The sequence below is a fragment of the Gymnoscopelus braueri genome, assembly GCF_963280865.1.
Source record: "Gymnoscopelus braueri genome assembly, chromosome: 3".
NCBI lineage: Eukaryota > Metazoa > Chordata > Actinopteri > Myctophiformes > Myctophidae > Gymnoscopelus > Gymnoscopelus braueri.
Genome location: NC_137612.1, coordinates 51,434,783 through 51,455,653, shown reverse-complemented (window position 1 = coordinate 51,455,653; position 20,871 = coordinate 51,434,783). Strand labels below are relative to the sequence as shown.

Sequence of the window (20,871 nt, the reverse complement as noted above, 5' to 3'; positions counted from 1 at the left end):
CCCTTTGTACACTCTCAGAGTTATGGTGGTCCTTGGTCTAATGCAGGGGTTCCCAAAGTGGGGTCCGGGGACCACCAGGGACCCCCATGGCCCTATATATATCAGCTATTTTCAAAACATTGTGACATCTTTGAAAATGTCGCGGACAAATAGACGTTTGAAAAAAAGAGGTTGAGAACCACTGTCTTGGACAACAGCGTTCCACTGCGGTCCAAACTCTCCCAGAACCAGTGGTGTAAAATAACTAAGTACATTTACTCAAGTACTGTACTTAAGTACAATTTTGAGGTACTTTTACTTTACCAGAGAATTTCCAATTGTCAGTACTTTTACTTCTACTCCACTACATCTCAGAGGCAAATATTGTACTTTTACTCCACTACAATGCAGATATAAATATTACATTATAAAACGTACATTAACCACTTTAGTCCTATTTCATACCTAGGCTATTTGAAAATAGCCGATCTGCAAGCTCACAACGTGACGCCCTGCCTTGTAGATCTGCTATTTTCAAACATTAATTAGTACTTTTACTTTTGGTACTTTAAGTACATTGTGATACCAATACTCTTACTCAAGTAAATGTTTTATTCCGGACTTTTACTTGTAACAGAGTAGGCTACTTCTACATTGCAGTATTGATACTTTTACTTAAGTAAAACATTTGAGTACTTTTCCCACCACTGCCCAGAACTGAAACTATAGTAGTTAAGTCCCAGCGGGGAATACATGTGAAATGGAGCTCTCTCTGGTGTAATGTGCCTTTAATAGGAGCCATATGTATGCAGCCACTCTAAGAGGCTGAGGCAATTGAATCCTGTGTACCCTCTGATGGCTTAATAAATGAAAAAGGCACGGAGAAATAATGAGGGGAGGAAAATTGGGATCAATTTGAAGTAGACTACCTAAGTTGAATGGAATAACACTTGAAAACACAGGGGAATGGAGTAAGAGGAGCCATCGCCACCTGGTCCATGTGCAGCAAAACCCTTTACACTTTAACATTTTTACACTCAGTGTTAAATTAACATTCTGGATTTTGCTGTGTGCATGGTGTTGGGTAAAGAGCACAACTAGGGCTCCAACAATCAACTATTTTCTTAGTCATAATTCTATTGCTATGTTTTTAAATCAATCGAATATTCAAGAAGCACGAAAAAAATATATACTGATGTAGGCGACATAACGAATCGACGTGAAAAAAAGTCTAATCGATTTTTTTATAATCAACTAAATCAATTGGTCTGATTCGTCCCTATTTTATATTTATTTAAAAAAAAATGGGAATCTACAAGCTCATGTGTCACATGATGCATTGTTTTTGCTACTATTCGAAAGAGAATAAGACAAAAACATTGATTTTATTAAAACAATATACATTTTTATTTTAGTTTTATAATTGATTATATCGTTTAGTTTAATTAAGTGTTGCAACCCTAAGCAAGACCGCATCTCCACAAGTTACTGGAAATGCCAATCACCATGAACGTCTAATAATAAGATCAGGCATGAAATCCAAGCCTCTACCATTTATAACCTGGGACCCCTTTCATGGTCACTTTCATGGAAGCGGGAAGCAAGTCATTAATCTGACACACTCCACGGCAATCAAGAGACCCTAGCCGGACCTTTCACATGCATCTCTACAAGATCATCTTTGGGCCTATAGGCACGTGGGGGGAGCACACCATGCAACACGCCAAGTTCGCAATGTTTTACTTAAGTAAAAGTATCAATACTGCAATGCAGAAATACTCTGTTACAAGTAAAAGGCCTGTTCAAAATGGTACTTGGGTAAAAGTGCAAAAGTATTGGCATCAAGATATACTTTAAGTACCAAAAGCAAAAGTACACACATGTTTGAAAATAGCAGATCTACAAGCTCACAACGCGTCGCGATGCGACACGTTGTGAGCTTGTAGATCGGCTATTTTCAAATAGCCTATGTATAAAATAGGGCTAAAGTGGTTAAAGGAGCAGTTCACCCAAAAAATGACTTATTTTCTATCAATTGCACACCCCATGAAGCCTTGAATTCATAGATTTGTTTTTGTTTTTGTCGCATTCCTAAGCTAATAATTTGATTCCCGTCTCCTACCGGCTAATGTATCCGGTAGGAGACACAAAATAGATTATTTGTGTCTCCTACCGGAAATACACCCGGTCATCAAATTATTGGCTTAGGAATGCCACAAAAACAAAAATAAATCCCTGAATTGAAGGCTTCATGGGGTGTGCAATTGATAGAAAATAAGTAATTTTTGGGGTGAACTCCTCCTTTAACGTATGTTTCATAATATCATCATTTATATCTGAAAAGTAACTAGTAACTAAAGTTGTCAAATAATTGTAGTGGAGTAAAAGTAAAATTTTTGCCTCTGAGATGTAGTGGAGTAGAAGTAAAAGTACTGAAAACTGGAAATACTCAAGTAAAGTAAAAATACATCAAAATTGTACTTAAGTACAGTACTTGAGTAAATGTACTTAGTTACTTTACACCACTAGACCCGAGCACACGTGGGAACACACTATGCATCACGCCAAGCACGCAAGTTTTCAGGATAAAGGATGATACTTGAGGTTTAACGCCAAAGATGGCATTATCCAGGCTTAAACTTGTGCCCAGCGAATAAACCATGGCAAGCTTAACTTGGCATTAATGGTGTAGAATAGATTTGTTTTGCTCTTACTATGTGGCAACATCAACAAAATGTAGGTAAATGTATAGCATGACAGACATGACAAAACCTAAAATAGAAACATATACCATTGAGGTTATTACATATAAGATAAGAATAATAACATAAGAATGACATACAAAAAAACAGTACAATAAAAAGGAATAAGATAACACTTTGAACCTAGCTAAAAGCTTGTGAAAAGAGGTATGTTTTTAGCCTGCCTTTAAAAGAAGAGACTGTTGTAGCAGACCTTAATTCAAGTGGTAGAGAATTCCAGAGACTAACGATTGAAGGCACCATAACCTGATTTAGAATGTATTCTAGGTTTAATAAGGAGACCTTTATCTGATAATCTAAGGGATCTGTCTCTATTCAGTGAGCATGTCAACAATTTACTGTAGGGAGGAGCTGAGCCATTCCATAAATGTAAGAACAATGCAAACTTTAAAACCAATTCTTTGTTTCATTGTGAGCCAGTGAAGGGAAGCTAAAATAAGAGTGACATGTTCAAACGTTTTGGTTTCAGTTAAAACTCTGGCTGCGGCATTCTGAACAAGCCAGAGTTTATGTAACACTTGCTTTGTCAGTCCATCAAAAAAAGCACATTACAGTAATCAAAGTCTACTGGAAGTAAACGCAGAATGCCTTGCATGGTTTTGTAATCATTTCAGACAAAACTATCTCATTATATTATGCTAGGGTGTGAACGTGACAGGTGATGTGTGGAGGGGGAAAAAAAGCCCCTAAAAAAAACAGAAATTAACTTTTGGCAACCAGAGAGGAGATTTATAACCCTTCCGACGCCAGTTTGACAGACCTCCTGGCTACGGCCTGGAAGGGAAGACGGGGGGGGGGAAGAAATGTGCAGATAATTGGAGCTCATTGCGTCATTGTGACTCTTGTTTCTGCAATGTTTTTGATGTGTCAGATCTGACGAAGGATCCTTCAGGCTGTCTCGGTATCGGCGGTCACAGAGAGACGTCTCTGATTGCTGTGTAAATAGACACCGAGATGTCTCCAAAAGACAAATCTAATCATCACGTTGGATCTATCGGGATCCACGCGGGAACAGCGTGGCTACAAGGAGGATCTCGAACCTCATGTGTGTTCAGCCTGTGATGTCAGTCGAATATGACGTATAGAAAGCACCGAAGTCTGACGTCATTTCAGTGGTGGAAAGTAACTAAGTACATTTACTTAAGTACTGTACTTAAGTACTATTTTGAGGTATTTGTACTTTACTCCAATTTCCAATACTTTTGCTTCTACTCCACTACATCTCAGAGGCAAATATTGCACTTTTACTCCACTACAATAATTCGATTTTTTTTGTTACTAGTTACTTTAGATTTAGATTATTATTACAAAACATACATTAACCACTTCATCCCTATATACATTTTGGCCATTTGAAAATAGCCGATCTACAAGCTCACACGACGCATTGTGAGCTTGTAGATTTGCTATTTTCAAAAGATTTTTATACATTTGAGAACTTGAAATGGGACTTTCTGCATAATGAGTACTTTAACTTTTGGCACTTTAAGTACATTTTGAAGCCAATACTTTTGTACTTTTACTCAAGTGCATTTTGAATACCGGACTTTTACTTGTAACAGAGTATTTCTATATTGCAGTATTGATACTTTTACTTAAGTAAAAAATGTGAGTACTTTTTCCACCACTGCGTAATTTACGCATTCCTACCTGGGTCACTTTTTTTCCTCTCCCCATTCTGAATTCCCACACACGTGTTTAATATCGCATCATATAAGAACTGTGTTCCAAAAATAAACAAATGAGCACCAGAAACAGACTGTATCAAATATGAGTGACTGATCGTAAACGATACAGAGCCACCACCCTGACAATAGCGCCGGGACAATTTGTTTATTTTTGGACCACAATTCTCATATGAGACGATTCTAAGATGACCCAATGTTATTCTCCATAGAGAAATTACTTCCGCGACCCAGGGGATGAACGAGTGACGTCAGGACTTCGGTACTCTATTGACTTCCATTATAAGATTATAAAGTTATTAATTATTTAAAAAAAGTATAAAACATGGGGGGGGGGGGGGGGGGGTACGTGGAGGTACAAAGTTGACCTACTGGCAGCGTGCACAAGAAATGTGGTACGGATCGCTCCAGCAGTTCTGCGAGATTAGCTCCGGACACACACACAGACTGAATCTCTTATAGAGGCCGTAAAAATCTAATCTTGTCGATCTCAGGGATCCACATGGGAGCGGCGTGGCTCCAGTGTGGATCTTGGTCATAAAGATATGTCATCTTTATGACATATCTATGTCATATGTCTATGGCACAGTGGTGTAAAGTAACGACATACATTTACTCAAGTACTGTACTTGAGTACAATTATGAGGTAATGAGTACTTTTCCCACCACTGCTATGGCAAGTATGAATTATATGTGAAAAAAAAAACCAAAACATTAGCCGAGGTAAGTAAGCCTGCAGACAGCGTGCACAATAAATGTGGCACACATTGGTCGAGTGGTTTGTGAGATTAGCTCTGGGCATACTGTATATACACTGACAGACGAACCCTGTTTATAGACGGCTAGACTCCTGCCGAGCAATGCCATATAAAAAAACACCATAGAGAAGGTGAACAGACGAACATGCTCTGAGCAGTCATTTGTCTGACAGAGGGGAAGATAAATGACTGTAGATAGTATATACGATCATTTCCTCTCTGCCCCCTTAAAACAGCACGCTATCTTAAAAAGCCATGAAACTAAAAACCACATTGCTCTCTGGGTGACATATAAACCATGTTGTCAAAATAACTGCAGCGACCACAATACAGTAATTGTGTGTGCGTGTGCATATGTGTGTGTGTGTGTGTGTGTGTGTGCACGTGGTGTGTGATTGTGTGTGTGTGTGTGTGTGTGTGTGTGTGTGTGTGTGTGTGTGTGTGTGTGTGTGTGTGTGTGTGTGTGTGTGTGTGTGTGTGGAATAGCAATGTGCCAAAAAAAAATAATCTGCTATTCTCTCTTTTTGTCTGTTAAAGAAAAGAACAGAGTGCGCGTTTTGGGATTTCATTGTTAAAACCCTGTTTCTGCATCATTGCAAGGAATAAAAGGCAATAAAAACATCAATGCACCCATACATTATGTTCACGATGGTCGTCCTGACAGACATTATTCTGTCTCCCGCCTTGTATGGTCCCACTCCTTTCTGGATGAAAGACTAAATGCATTCACCTCTCCCAGCCAGATTTGTAAAGTAACTAAGTACATTTACTCAAGTACTGTACTTAAGTACAATTTTAGGTACTTTTACTTTACTTGAGTATTTCCAATTGTCTATACTTTTACTTCTACTCCACTACATCTCGGAGGCAAATATTCTACTTTTACTCCAATTATTTGAAAATAGCCGATCTACAAGCTCACAACGCGTTGCATCGCGAAGCGTTGTGAGCTTGTAGATCTGCTATTTTCAAACATTTTAGTACTTTTACTTTTGGTACATTAAGTACATTTTGATAACTTATACTTTTGTATAAGGTATCAAATACTTTTGTACTTTTACTCAAGTAAATTTTGAATTCCGGACTCGTAACAGAGTACTTCTACATTGAAGTACTGATACTTTTACTTAAGTAAAACATTTGAGTACTTTTTCCATCACTACACTGTGGTACGGTTATAGTTCTACTTAAGTAGAGTACTTCTTCCACCTCATACTCTGCGGTCCCAGTACTCCTCTCCTCTGGCTGAAAGACCAGACTAAAATGCACGTCTCCCACAGCCAAAGGTACTTCCATCCACATCTGAAAGTACTCCAGCGGCTCCCCTGGGCCCACCATAGAAGCACTCTGATGCCTCCGCTGGGCTCCATCAGGACAGCCGGAGCTGGAGACACCGTTCATTTCGGCAGGAATGACTGCCCTGCGGTTGTGGGAAGGCCTGACCGCACAGAGGACCTTATCCTGTACACCTCGGGGAGAGATTCTATGCCTGTGACCTCAACCAGTGGTGGAAGAAGTACTCGGATATTTCCCTTAAGTAAAAGTATCAATACCGCAATATTAAAGTACTTTGTTAACAAGTAAAAGGCCTGTGTTCAAAATGTTACTTGAGTAAAAGTACAAAAGTATTAGCACCGACATATACTTAAAGTACCAAAAGTAAAAGTACTAAAATGTTTGCTCACAACGCGACGCGTTGTGAGCTTGTAGACCGGCTATTTTCAAATAGCCTATAGGTATAAAATAGGGCTGAAGTGGTTAATGTATTTTTTAAATATTATAATTCCTATCTGCAAAGTAACTAGTAACTAAATTTGTCAAATAATTGTAGTGGAGTAAAAGTACAATAGTTCCCTTTGAGGTGTAGTGGAGTTGAAGTAAAAGTACTGAAAATTGGAAATACTCCAGCAAAGTAAAAATACCTCAAAATGTTACTTAAGTACAGTACTTGAGTAAATGTACTTAGTTACTTTACACCACTGACCTCAACCATGCGCGCCTCTGTCTGCACTCAAGACTGTAAAAGTCTGACCCGTTGACCCTTGGATGAGCTTCTAAAAGCACCATGATGTGGACAGAGGAGGAGGAGAGAGGACATCACATTTTTTCTGTTTTCATCAAGGTAGCTTTACAGTACATCTGTTCTGCGCTCAAACCTATGAAGAATAGCATTCGAAATGTAAATGTATGTCCTCGCTGTGTAAACCTTGTAGGTCCAAACGCGGTACTTTTCAGGAAATGGGAAAACGAACGATGGATCCAATTATTATTATTTTTGGCTTTTCTGCCTTTTTTAAAAATTTGTATTGATAGCACAGTAGAGAATGACAGGAAACAGGGAGAGAGAAACAGGGAGTGACAGGCAGCAAAGGTCGTCCGGACCGGGATACGAACCCGCGACACGACGTCAGGCACCACGCACCAGAGCCTATGTAGAGTATGCACCTGGACCGCTAGGCCAGCGGGCGCCCCATCCTGTGATTATTTAGTCAAAACTTCTTGCTTGTCATTGGTTCAATGTTCATGAAACCCACAGACCATCCCTTCACTTTCAATTAAAAAATCACACCCAGTGTGAAGTGGGCGGTGTGGTCATCACAGTGGTCATCACAGTGATGGAAGCTCACTTTAAAAAAAGCGCATAGTCCTATTTATAGGTTATTAATGTCATCATGTGTCCCGCTAGCCAATCACAGTGCTGAATAGAGTCAGCCAATAGTCAGCCAATCACAGTACAGCTAGGGGTGTACTAATGAGCCAATCACAGTTCAGCAAATGTGTACTAATGAGGTGTCCCAACCCCACTTATAGGGGCGGCTACACCGCCCAAAAAAATTGTTTCAAATATAGCGAAAATAGCCGATCTACAAGCTCTCTCTCTCACACACACTTCGGGGACAGCAGTTGGTTAAGATGTCATTCTGATGTTTAAAGGACAACTGAGCTTAACGAAGGTGGATGAGATGATACATTCATCTGGAGACCCGATAGCCTAGCGGTTATAGGGTGCATGCCACATGGGCTCTAAGGCAGTGGTTCTCAAACTCTTTTGGCTCAGGCCACCCCTATAGATAACTTTTTAATCCACGGCATCCCCTGAATTACATTGTTACTTTATAGAACCTTATATTTACTGTATGTCCTATTTTACAATACGTAAATATGTAAATCTTTACCCCTAAGATACAGTATGTCACGAGGAAAACTTGAGAATATCCGTTTCCATACTCTCTCCTGGTCGTCCTTATCTCGCTACACCCGTGATTCACATACTGTGTCAAATATCTAATATCACTGGACCAGTAGCAACGTAAGACAGTTGCAGACAAACCCTGAGGTTTGCGGAAAGTTAACTATTAATAACAAGTGGGTGTGAGGTTTTGTCTTACTGTACTGTACAGTACGTATAGTGGTTCATATTGAACTCTCACAACCGGTTAGTCTTTCGTTCATGTGAGGCGATCCATTCATTACACACACTCTAAGTACATTCTGATACTTACGTATACAGTATAACTTAAGTAACTGATTTTGTTTTTAATATCAAGTTATTTTCGTGGAGTGACGGCTGTACGACAAAGTATGAATTAGGCTTGACGACATGAACTACAGCATCCCTATTCTAGGCATGTCATTATATAAGAGCATTAGGTGAGGAACAGGCAAATATTCTGCGATAATGTGTGCTGTAGATGGACAAAAGAAGAGGACCAAGTATAGACCCCTGGCCTGGGCATACATGATTAATAATTTAGAGCATAAATGGGGGGAAATGTTGTGTCACATTGTGTAATAATTACATACCGATTCCCATTTCTCTTGTAGGTGAGCCCTACAGTACATTGTACGATGAATAGCGGACATGGTAGATCTACAAGCTCACAACGTGTCGAGCCGCAACACATTGTGAGTTTGTAGATCTACAATTTTTGCTAAATGTGCAATGTTTGGTGACTTCTTGTCCTGTTCTTACAGCTTTTAATCATGAGCTTTTAGGATGACTTTTTAGAATTAAATTCTTGAGCTGTTGCTTATGTTTTTATGTAGTGTTTTTCACATGTATGTACCTGAACAGTGCCAAATAAAAACATAAAAGTGACAAATAAACGGAATCTGAATCTATTTTTGCAAAATTTTAAATATGTATATTTCTTTCAAAAAAGACTACTGTACAATGACATGCTCAAAATAGGGAGGCCACGTTGAAAGTGGTTTAAAACGTGGTTACATTTGTGAAAATGGAACACAGAGGGAGAGAGCCTTGAATGACACGCGGCTGCTGAGTAAATATAGACCAGACCCAAGTGGTTGAATGGACATGGATACAAAGCTGCTGGCAGGAGGCGGTAGGAAGTGCCATATTAGCAAACTCACTGAGCTCGTCAAAGTGCGTCTCGATGCCATCGACTCCGGGCACGGAGCAGATGAGACGGGCCTTCAGGAAAGTGCTCCACTTGTTGACCAGACAGCAGTGTCCGCCGTCGTCATTCTGTTGGGACACAAACACAAGACACAGGTGTGGTCACACCCCTGCAAAAAACACCTCAAATGGACTGGTCCAAGTGCTTCCCCAAACATAGGGTTGTGACCCGTTTTTAGGTTGTAGAAAAAATTATGGGTCACGAGTAAAATTTGGAATGGAACACCAATCAATGAGCTCACAATACGTCGCGATGCGACACGATTTGCGAGCTTGCTATTTTCACAATTAAATAGCGCTTTAGTGGTTAATTCATAATGTATTTGTTGTAAGTTTTGGTCCCAAATCTATCTCTTCAGGTCTCGAGTTGAAAAAAGGTTTGGGAACCCGTGGACCGGTCCATCCATCCATCGGCACGCTGACCAACAGCTGTTTAAGACAACAGTCCAAACGAACAGTCAGCACTCGAGGGGATGTGTGAATAAACTCCAGCTCCGTGTGTCAGCCCCGCTCGCCCATCTGTTAGGGATGCTCGCCAACTTCCACTACTAAGATGGAAGAGTGAAACCCGGGGGACGTGATTAATGAGCCAGAAAACCTTAACACATTACATTGAGTCTGAAAGATTTACAGAACTGTAAGAAACAGGGAGTTTTGTGTCTGTCTGTGTTTACTGTTATACTTTCAATGGAGGAAGGGAATTCTATTTTTGCCCCACATCACTATGTCCTTATAAAGCTACACATTCTGTTATCCTGCATTATCCTCAAATCTATGTGTTTTGCAGCCTATATTCTCTGCTTAATTATATACTTTAGGGCTGTGTCATCTTGCCGGCTTTAGCTGCAGAAGGCTCTTGACAAACAGGGCTGGTGTCTCTGGGGTAATGTGAGGTGACGCTATGTAAGGACAGGGTTTGAAGGTTTGGACGCTGTTCCTTATTGACCCTCTGCTGTGATAAACACAAATCACCGAATCACCAATCACCAAATAAACAGCTCTGGATGTTTATGTATGCATATAGACGGGGCACTGAAGCATCATTTATACTGCATCGCGCCACAGTGTTGCTTGCAGAGAATAAATGACTTTCAGTTGTTGTCGGCAAGTGACCATTGTACTATGGAGTATAGAACTTTATTTATACTTTGTCACGCGCTGGTGTAGTGCACTGAAAATAGCGAATCTATAAGCTTACAATGTACCACGTTGCAACAGCTTGTTGTGAGCTTGTAGATTTATTTTTGTCTATTTTTGACACGACACATCGAAGTACATATAAATCATGCTTAAATTAGGCTTTAGGTCAGTCTTTTAGCCAGCCCTCCAATCTCGCTCATCTCTGAATGGAACAAGATTTGAGGGCTGGAAAGCAATCCTGGGATCCGAGGTTGGGCTTTTAGGTAAACTCCGTCAGTGAGTCAGTTCACGCAAGCTTGGAACAACTCCCCCCTCCTTCCCCCCAGCAATGGAATGTTTTCCTCGCTTGGCTTTTGAGGAAACGTAAAAAGCCAAAGGATTTTGTTTGGTTTTATGGCTGCAGAGTGGTGTGTAGCTTACTCTACAGCGGTAATTACTCATGGTGAGTAAGCACAACGGGGAAAGTGGATTTCTGGATCACTGTGAGGGTGAGAGAGACAAAAAAGCGCAGGACCAGCTATAAAAACAACAACTTTTTTTAATATTTCAAATAATAAGAGTTTTTTGGTTGAGATGAAACTCACCAGACAGATCCTCCCTATGCGGGACTGGGCCATGGGACTCTGACCCATCTCGGCGGCTTTCTCCCGGAAGAAAAAGTAGAGCTTGTCGTCGTTCTTCTCTGCGCTGTCTGGGATGAGATGCGCGTGGATGAACGTGGGATCTGTTAAAGGGGAGAGAGGGAATGAGCTGCTGCTAAGACACAAGTAAATGTACTTGCAGCACAGATCTGCTAGTGTTGGGATCCTTTGGGATTTTAAAGATTCCGGTTCCTTAATGATTACCTATTAACGGTCTGATTCCTAAACGGTCCCCTTTAACAATTCCTATGTATTAAAAAAAAAATCACACCCTGTGTGAAATGGGCGGTGTCTTGCTAGCTAATCACAATACTGAATGGAGTCAACCAATCATGTACAAAAGATAAATACATTTATTGAAACACTCTTTATGATGGACGAAACCATAACTTGAAAAAAACAAATGTATGGTTTTTTTCAAGTTATGGTTTCTTATATAGGGCTATGCACATGTGTCATGTGACACTGGCCAATCACAGTCCTGAATAGATTGTGATTGGCCAATCACGGTGCAGGATAATTGTACAAATTTCCAAACCTCACTTTTAGGGGCGGTTTCACTGCCCAAGATATTTGTACATTTTTCCAAATCTCACTTATAGGGGCGGTTTCACCGCCCAAAAATATATATATTTAATTTTGGCCTTCATCATAATTTCTGATAAACACAATTACATTAAATTAAACATACAGTGCATACAGTATGTAAGGTGAGGTACAGGGATCCTCTTGTGGGTACTTGTGGGTGTTCCAAATGGACCCTTACAGGCCTGTAACTCGGAGAGTGTAAAAATGGAATTTGTACACTCTCAGAGATATGGTGGTCCTTGAAATAAAAAAAAGAGAACAAACTGACAGTGTGATAAAACCGGTTCCAGAACTAATCAAACTAAACAAATGTGATGGAACCGAATCCGGTTCCTCAATTTTGTATCCGGTTCCTCCGATATCTCCCGTTCCGGATCCCAGCCCTATAAGTATCGCTAAAACAAGCTATCACTGATTGTTAGAGCCCAATGACAGTAGGATGCATGCTGCTAGAACCCCTCCCCCCGCGCCTCATTAATTACACCCGTCCACTGAGCTCCACTGCCCTTATAGCCTAAGCCTGATTTATACACCGGAACAAGAACAGCTGATCTACAAGATCATAATGTGTCGCAGCGCGACGCGTTGTGAGCTTGTAGCTTATTATCCCCGCCCCTTACTCACTCACTTACTGGGTCACTGCTGGACAAACCACACTGGGTCCTCCCCCCCTGCAGCGACAGAGAAACAACCCAATAGGGGTCGAAACCTAAAACGTGTGGGGGGAGGGAGGGCACCGTGACCAGTTTAATGTGTGTGTGTGTGTGTGTGTGTGTGTGTGTGTGTGTGCGTGTGGTGGGCGATCTCTCCACCCGTGATGAAGGGGAAAGGGTCCGGGGACTGACCCCCGCAGGGCTGATTAGCAGGACTCAGGTGCCACTTGACGGGGAGTGTCCCCACTGGGGATCTGTTGTGGGGGGACGGCCAGGTCAGAGTAGAAAGCTGTGACCCAGACAAACAAACGGGGGGTTGGGGGGGGGCAGTGATGGATGCGGTGGCGGCTGTATGCCAGTGGTTCTCAGCGTGGGTCCTTCAGGGAGTTCTAGCGGGTCCCCAGTTAAATGATTGATAGTTCGGAATCAAAGGGACCCTTACAGGTCTGTGACTCTGAGAGCGTACGAATGGAACCTAATGGTTCCATTTGCATGCTCTCAGAGTTGAATTAACACAGAGGAGTTTACAGTGTAGGTGGGGGTCCATGAGATTAAAAAAAAAATCATATCAAATGGGGGTCCATGGCCTAACGCATATCAAACTGGGGGTCCTTGAAACAAAACAAAAAAAGGTTGAGAATCACTGCTGTGTACGATCATGACACACCGATGTGACCGTCAGCGCTGCCACGCTTCATTAGAGAATTGAGGCGACGCATATAATCAATGTAATTTCTCCCCATTACTGTATGACCTTACAGCTAGACTCTGCGACTCCTCCAGGGCCATTCCTCGAGTTCTCTGTGACTTCAGGGAATGAATTGAAAGAGGCTATTGACCATCTCTAGGAAGTGGAACAGGGCATGTGGTGTGATGCAGGAATGTACTGAACGGGGCCCGTGAATCGATTGAAAACGGTCAAAGGAATAGACTACTTGATCGCCAGACGAGACAACAAGACAAGCTTGACGTTTTACCGTTCAACCATCTGGAGTTGTACTGGTCCGTCCTCATGGCCGTCTGCTTGCCTAACGTACGGAAGATGGCCGAGTCCGTCCCCATGAAATCGATGTAGACCCCGGCGTACAGCTCTCCGTCTGTCAATCACAGAGGAGGGGAAGGAGACAGTGGCTGTTAGGATTGATTTATAACGTTGTTGATTTAGGCTTTGTTGGACGCCGTGTGAGCTTGTCGATCCGCTATTTCTGGCACACAGCAAAGTAAAACTCAGGTTTTAGATGTGGCATCATGCACAGGTGAAAAATACAAATTCAAACACACGCACGCACGCACACGCACACACACACACACACACACACACACACACACACACACACACACACACACACACACACACACACACACACAAAGGGGAGGTCAGGGGCTAAACATGCCCCGGCCGGAGGGGTCAGGAACCAAGTTTGACCACCTGCAATCTGCTGTCTGGACAACACCAGACCACCTATACAGCAAAATCCGGGGTGCTGATTTAACTCAAAACCCCTATGGGTCCTTTTACTTCCCACTCGCTGGACTTTACTGTATACCCATGTATGAACATTTTACAAAAACATAAGTCCTGAACGGAACCCTGTCTTCCCTTCTTAAGGAAATTAAGCATTTGAAATCAATAAACTGGAGTTTGACAAATTATCTCGCATCTCGAAACAAATTCTCCTTTGTGGAAAAGTGAGCTTGAATGTAAACTGAAGAATTACTGAAAAAAAACGTTGTTTTTCATAAAGACCCATTCAAACTATGCATACAAGGAAGAAAACAAGTACTTACTGATTAATGCTGAAACACTGTTGAGTTTGGGGTCATAAGGACATTTGCCTTTCCCAGAATCCACCTTGCCAGGCTCCAGACGAAAAATGTATTCCTGAAATAACAAAGGATTAAGCACGTCATTAATAATTCTATTGTTTCCATTTAGTAGATTTAGTGTGCATTAGAAAAATTGCCTTTCTGGGGGGAGGCAGACCTTCTCTGAATGAAACACGTTAGGGACAAAGGATATTATAGTTATATTCAGTTTGGGTTATTTGGATGTAGTTGAATCAAACGAGTAAAATATTCAACAGACAAAGACAAGGGACTGTGATTGGGTATGGGGTTTGTCCCTGTTGTGCAGTAAAATATGGACAGTTCATTTAAACATTTTAAGTCAATAAGCCCTAATTCATTCTTTAATAGTATAAAATAGTGAAAATATTTATATTTATATTGATAATAATTTATAATTTTATTTATTTAAAAATGTTGCCTATAATGACATGCCCAAAATAGGGAAGCCAAGTTGAAAGTCTCTTGTGTGGGTCAGTCTAGTGCAGTGGTTCTCAAACTGTGGTTCGGGACCCATTTGTGGGTTGCGGACACATTTGTATGGGTCGCAAGTAAATATCCCTTTTTTTCGTTTCCTACATTTTTTAAATGATTATTTCAATGATTTTCATAAATTTCCCGAAAGAACCCCATAAAATAAATAAAATAAATAAAATAAATAAAATAAATAAAATAAATAAAATAAATAAAATAAATAAAATAAATAAAATAAATAAAATAAATAAAATAAATGAAATAAATGAAATAAATAAAGTATTTTGGGTTTCGAGCTAAATGGTTTGGGAACCACTGATCTAGTGCGTCAATTTGCGCTGAACAAGAGACACTCGCACCGTAGCTCTGTTAGATCTGTACAGAAACCATTCAAGGCCAAGTTAACAGGAAAACGCAGAGAGAAATCCACAACTCATTCACCATGCTTCTATTATGTTCTATGTTAGTGGTGAGGATGGGAACTTGTCACTCTCCACAGTACAAAAGGACCATCTTGAACCATCTGTTTCAACACTGGGCATGTGGCTACATAGAGAAGTATGTTTTGTCTAGTACAGACCAATATTGTCAGACAGGATCAGGTAGAAAATATGCAGGGGGAATTCAGAGTAGTGAAAAAATTGCATTTTTCTTCGTGTTTGTAAACTTTGTCGCGATACTGAAGAATGACAGCTGCATTCTGAACACTATAACACATAAATCACTCTCAGTGCAATGCTGCTAACCTCAGGCTATACCAAAACATCTACATGTTGAATGCTTTCTGGTGAAAAAGAAAAAAAGTAAATACGGTAGGTTTGAAAAATAGTTTGGCTGTTTTCTGGAAGTAGATTATTACAATTTGGCTCTGTCCATTAAACCACTGTGTTTAAGACACATACAGTAGCATGTTGACGCTGCCAGGCACAAACCTTGTACTGTATCTCCATTTATGAATAAAAAAAAGATAGAAAAAGAAATATTATTTATTTTTCTATCTTTTTTTTATTCATAAATCAAAGCCCGATATATATTTTATACAAGCTTGTAGATCTGCTATTTTAGGAACAGCGTGGACATGTTTAAAACGTTTAATGACCATAAAAGTGGTCCGTCTGTGGGTTTTATAAATATTTAACACTATGAAAAGTGTCAACCAAGAGCTTGTGACAAAAAAATAATAACTACATTGGACCTGACAGCAACCACATTAAACGACTCCAGTGAGTGACACAGGAGCTTTTGTGTCCATATTGATTTTGGACACAGTGTAACCTTTGTGGAAAATGGTGACATGTTCAATACCTAACAGTTGTTTCCCTTTGGATAGAACAATGACCCCCCAGTACAGCTCAATAGACTGAACAGTAACTACTCCAGGTGGGCATCAAACCTAACAACCAGCCCACCTTTGCCTCCATAGGCCCTGTAGTTGTGGCGTCCACAGCCCGACTCGTTCTCCCTCCAGACTGGGGGGCTTGTAGGTAGAGGGACCCCTATAAACAGAGACACAGGGGACCACAGGGGGCCGTTTGATTACCAACAATCAACGCTCCAGATTCCAGATCCTCTGAGGGTGTGATCACGAAGAGGACAGAAAAATAGCCCCGAAAAAGAAAAAACCCAAGACCAGGAAAAAAAAAGAGGAAAAAAAAAACACGACACAGAGAAGTATTTAAACTCAAGACCATAAAGACTATAAACACAGGGATCTAAAAGAGAAACGAGGGAAAACTGAAGTGACTGAAGTGATCGACATCCATTAGTTAGTAACCATATCCATCAGAGTTCATGATTAGACAGACTTCACGCTGTTAAAAGTTGTTACAGTAAATACATGCACAAACCGATCCCATGCAGGTGCATGCAGACTCAAAGCTTCTTTTGTTGTTTCTCCCAAAAGAGAAACCCAACTCTCTTTTTTGTTGTTGTTGGAAAAGAAAGGACAGCAGCAGCGTGACTCATAACAACTGAATTCTAAAAACGTTGACATGATATTTGACAAATTCCAATTAATCCATTAAGACCGGGAACGCATCTGTGTCATTTTAGATTTCTTTGGCTATTCAAAAATAGCAGATATACAAGCTCATAGCGCGACACCGAGTGCCGCGCTGCGAGCTTGTAGATCTGCTATTTTTTAAAAAATGTTTGCGAATCTTTGAATATATTTTTTTTAAAGCAAAACATTTTTTTTTACCTATAATTTTTATCCCACGATTTTGTAACCTTTATTTTTCACCCGGGGCCAATTTTCTAAGTGATCCTGGGCGCTACACTCCCCTCACCAGCCTAGGGAGGCCAGGGCCGAGCTCACGCCTCCTTCAATGCATGAGAGCCAACTGGCCTTCTTGTCACCTGACAGGGGGGAGTTTCCCTGGTTGGACGTAGCGCGTGGAAGGAACACGTTATTCCAACCACTTCCTTTCTCCTCCATCAGGCCCCCAGCGCCCACAGCGTCCCCAGCGGGAATCGAACCCAGGACCTTCTAGCTGTGAGGCGACAGCGCTACCGACTGCACCACCGTGCCCCGAAAGCAACATTTTTTTACTGAAATCTTTGGTTCTGGGGATTCTGCATAATGTCTAACAGTTTTCTGAAAAACGTATGTTTCTATATCAGTGGTTCTCAAACCTTTTCATGTCAAGGACCTCCAAAATGATATGTATTTGGCCGCGGACCCCCATCTGAAAATATTTTGTTCCAGGGACCCCCCAGAAGCAAAGATTTGAGTTAGAAATGTTTGCTTTAAAGAATATGTATATTTATATAATATTTACAGTATATGTGCGGCACTCTGTACCGCGCTATGAGCTTGTATATCTGCTAATTTTGAATAGCCAAAGTATAAAATAATGGTTAAAGTGGTTGCTTTGATGCTTTCCCGGTCTTAATGGGTTAATAGAAGGCAACATAGTCAAGTCCTCCCATTGACATGATGGCCAAATCCTCGGTATTGTGTAGATACTGACCAGTGCAATTCAGACACAGAACACACAAGTGACGGCACAGGACGCAAGCAAAACAAGCTCTAAAACAAACCACAGATAACAGAGAAGAGAAGGGAGGCCGTCGCGAGAAGCGCCACGAGACGCTGACAGACTCAAGTGGCAACCCTTTCTGCTCTAACAAACAGGACGATGTCCTCCTATAACTAATGGTCTCTGTTTACAACCACTCTCGTCACTCTCGTCGTAGAAAAACCTTTACAGCGGCAAAGGCAACAAAAGGCCTCGGGGAGGGGGGACATGCTGAGTGACAGGAATGGGGCTGAAATCTTAACCCTTCATTTAAACAGCGAGACTAAACAGCCGGAATAGTGGATGTGTAAGTCGTCGCGCTGGGAAAGGGAGGGAGGGAGGGAGAGGGAGGGTGTGGAGCACAGCGGGGGGGTTTGGGTTGAACTACAAGGATGATGATGGATGAAAGGCCATCAGTAATGATGGCCTTTCGGAGACGGATGGCCTTTCAGAGGCTTCCCGAGCCGACGGCGGGACGGGCCACAGGCTCTTGCTGCTTCTAAACAGGTGAACGGGGAGGGGGGGAAGGGGGTTGTAAGACGGGGGGGGGGGGGGGGGGGGGGTTCAGTTGCTTTGGATATGCTGTCAACATGCTATTCCCAGCAGCACTGGAAGATTGGCATTCTGACCGTCACTTTCCGTGGCAGCAGTTTGGCTTTGCTCAGAATGCGGGGCAAATCCGATTTGTTTCTCAAATCTGAGCTTCAGCACTGACTGTCCAAACTGTTATTTGCAAGTGATCCGATTGATTGATTGATTGATTGATTGTTTGAATACTTTATTAGTCAGTAAAACATTTAGGCTACAAGGATAACACAAAAAAGTGACAGGGACTTATTTCCATTGTGGTCCTATGTATTCAATTCATCAACTGATTTGTGTGTGCAGACATCATCAACCTACTGTACAGTATCTGCGTTGGTTGTCGTGGCGATGACGCGACGACAGAGGCCTGTGTGATGCTTTACGTCTTCTACTCTGTTGTACAACAATGTCGCCAAATAGAGCTGATCTACAATCTCACAACCCGTCTCATCACCTTTGCTTGCAGGTCGGCTATTTTCGCCAAGCGACACCATCATGAGGACGTATAATTGATGCTTCAGTGTCCAAGTGTCCAGACTCTCAGACACATATTTAGCCCATTTAGATCCTGAGGCCGATTCTAAAAACGCCTTCTGAAAAACGTATGTTGCTGTATATACAGCAACATCTAAAATGACACAGATGCTGTCCCGGATTGAAGTGGTTAGAAATAAGATTCGCATCTCAGACCATGCGGTTCAAATCTGATTCGCCAAAATCAGTTTCCATGTGTTTTTCTGCTATTCCAGACTAGATAAAACTAATCAGATTCCATTCTAGGATAGGCCAAATTAATCTGATTTGGGGTGCCAGTCTGAACATAGCCTTGGCATCGCTCACAAAGTGCAATTTCGCTGGAATAATGGAGACCTAAGAGAGGACTGACTATGTGCTTTTCTTTGAGTCCTGCAGACCGTGAAACAGCAGAGAAATCAATGAAAGCTAAGAAGCAGAAAATGACGGGGAGGAAAGCGGAGCCCATCGCGAGCACGGAGGAGAGCGAGGAACACAAGCTGTTCTCCTCTGACCTCAGATTGATAGACAGATACGTCGCTTAAAGAAAGGAGAAACTAGAAGGCCAATGTGTCTCCAAGGATGCCCTGGAGAGTGTCCCATTACCTGTGACCTGCGTCCTCTGTCCACGAAGGTGCAGATGGGGTTGTACGCTCCTGTTCCACACACATACAGGTGGGTCCGGTTCCATGGTTCGATCAGACGGATGAAGTTCCCGCATTCCCCCTGAAGCAGAGCAGGCAACAGGTTCAGAGCAGAGTCCCTTTAGCTCTCAAAATGAAACCATAATCATAAAATAAGTGCATTTTGCCTTATTCATAATTAACTAGATGAGCTCTAACCCTAGCGTCCCCATTCTGGGGTGAAGAATAAGGACGCTCAAATTTTTTGGCAAAGAGATTTGGTGTTGAGAGAAAAAAGGAAGGGACCTATTATTGAGCCCTGGGGGACCCCGGTCAACTAAGTATATATCGTTTAAGTGGTTAATGCTCCTTCTCCTTGGCTCAAAAAAGCATTAAATCCATCACTTTCATTGTTGTTGAGGGTGTGTTTGGCTGCACGCTCCCTGGTTCTCTGTGCGGTTGACCTGATTCAGGCTGCATGTCAGCCCAGAATCCATACTGTTTTACAAGCTCTGTGGGTGTATTGCACAAACCAAGAAAAGCACGGTTGCATTTTGTCAGAAAACCCCCACACACACGAGCTTGTTGCATCAAGTTTACAAGATTCACAAAGCATTGCTTAATATTTGCACATGGTGGAGTTTCATTCTGTATTTACTTCAAATTTTGATTGGTTCGAATTCCTTTGTTGACACATTTCTCATTACATAGTAAATATAATTGATATATATATATACAGTATACATAATATAATTTATGGAATTTAGAAGAGAAAGGTGAAGCAGGGACAGTTTGAACGTTGCAGACAGACGGGTGAATGGTGTTTATCTGTCTTTGCCAGCTGTCTGGATGCTCTACCAACACACACACACACACACACACACACACACACACACACACACACACACACACACACACACACACACACACACACACACACACACACACACACACACACACACACACACACACACACACACATCCCTGGTCAGCCTCCCATCCCAGGGTGCAACGCTGCTGGTGATGACAGCTGGCAAAAAAAGAGTAGCATGCACAAAAGAGATTGTGTGCAGGAAGGGGGGATAAGCCATTTTGGCAAATCTTAGCAACATGACAGATGCACATCTCGGTCATTTCTGTGTTCGCGCGTGCGTGTGTGTGTGTGTGTGTGTGTGTGTGTGTGCG

At 41.7% G+C, this 20,871-nt stretch overlaps 1 protein-coding gene across 2 annotated transcripts in view; it reads right to left on the bottom strand.

Moving 5' to 3' along the window:
• sema3fa (sema domain, immunoglobulin domain (Ig), short basic domain, secreted, (semaphorin) 3Fa) overlaps positions 1-20,871 on the bottom strand; it is a 91,839-nt gene that overhangs the window by 14,442 nt on the left and 56,526 nt on the right. For both annotated transcript variants that reach the window (XM_080423941.1, XM_080423940.1), the window contains exons 5-10: positions 19,670-19,789; positions 16,355-16,441; positions 14,415-14,508; positions 13,604-13,723; positions 11,329-11,468; positions 9,559-9,673 (exon numbers count right to left, since the gene is read on the bottom strand). In XM_080423941.1, coding sequence (XP_080280067.1) covers positions 9,559-9,673; positions 11,329-11,468; positions 13,604-13,723; positions 14,415-14,508; positions 16,355-16,441; positions 19,670-19,789 — 676 coding nt within the window. The remainder of the gene's footprint in view (positions 1-9,558; positions 9,674-11,328; positions 11,469-13,603; positions 13,724-14,414; positions 14,509-16,354; positions 16,442-19,669; positions 19,790-20,871) is intronic.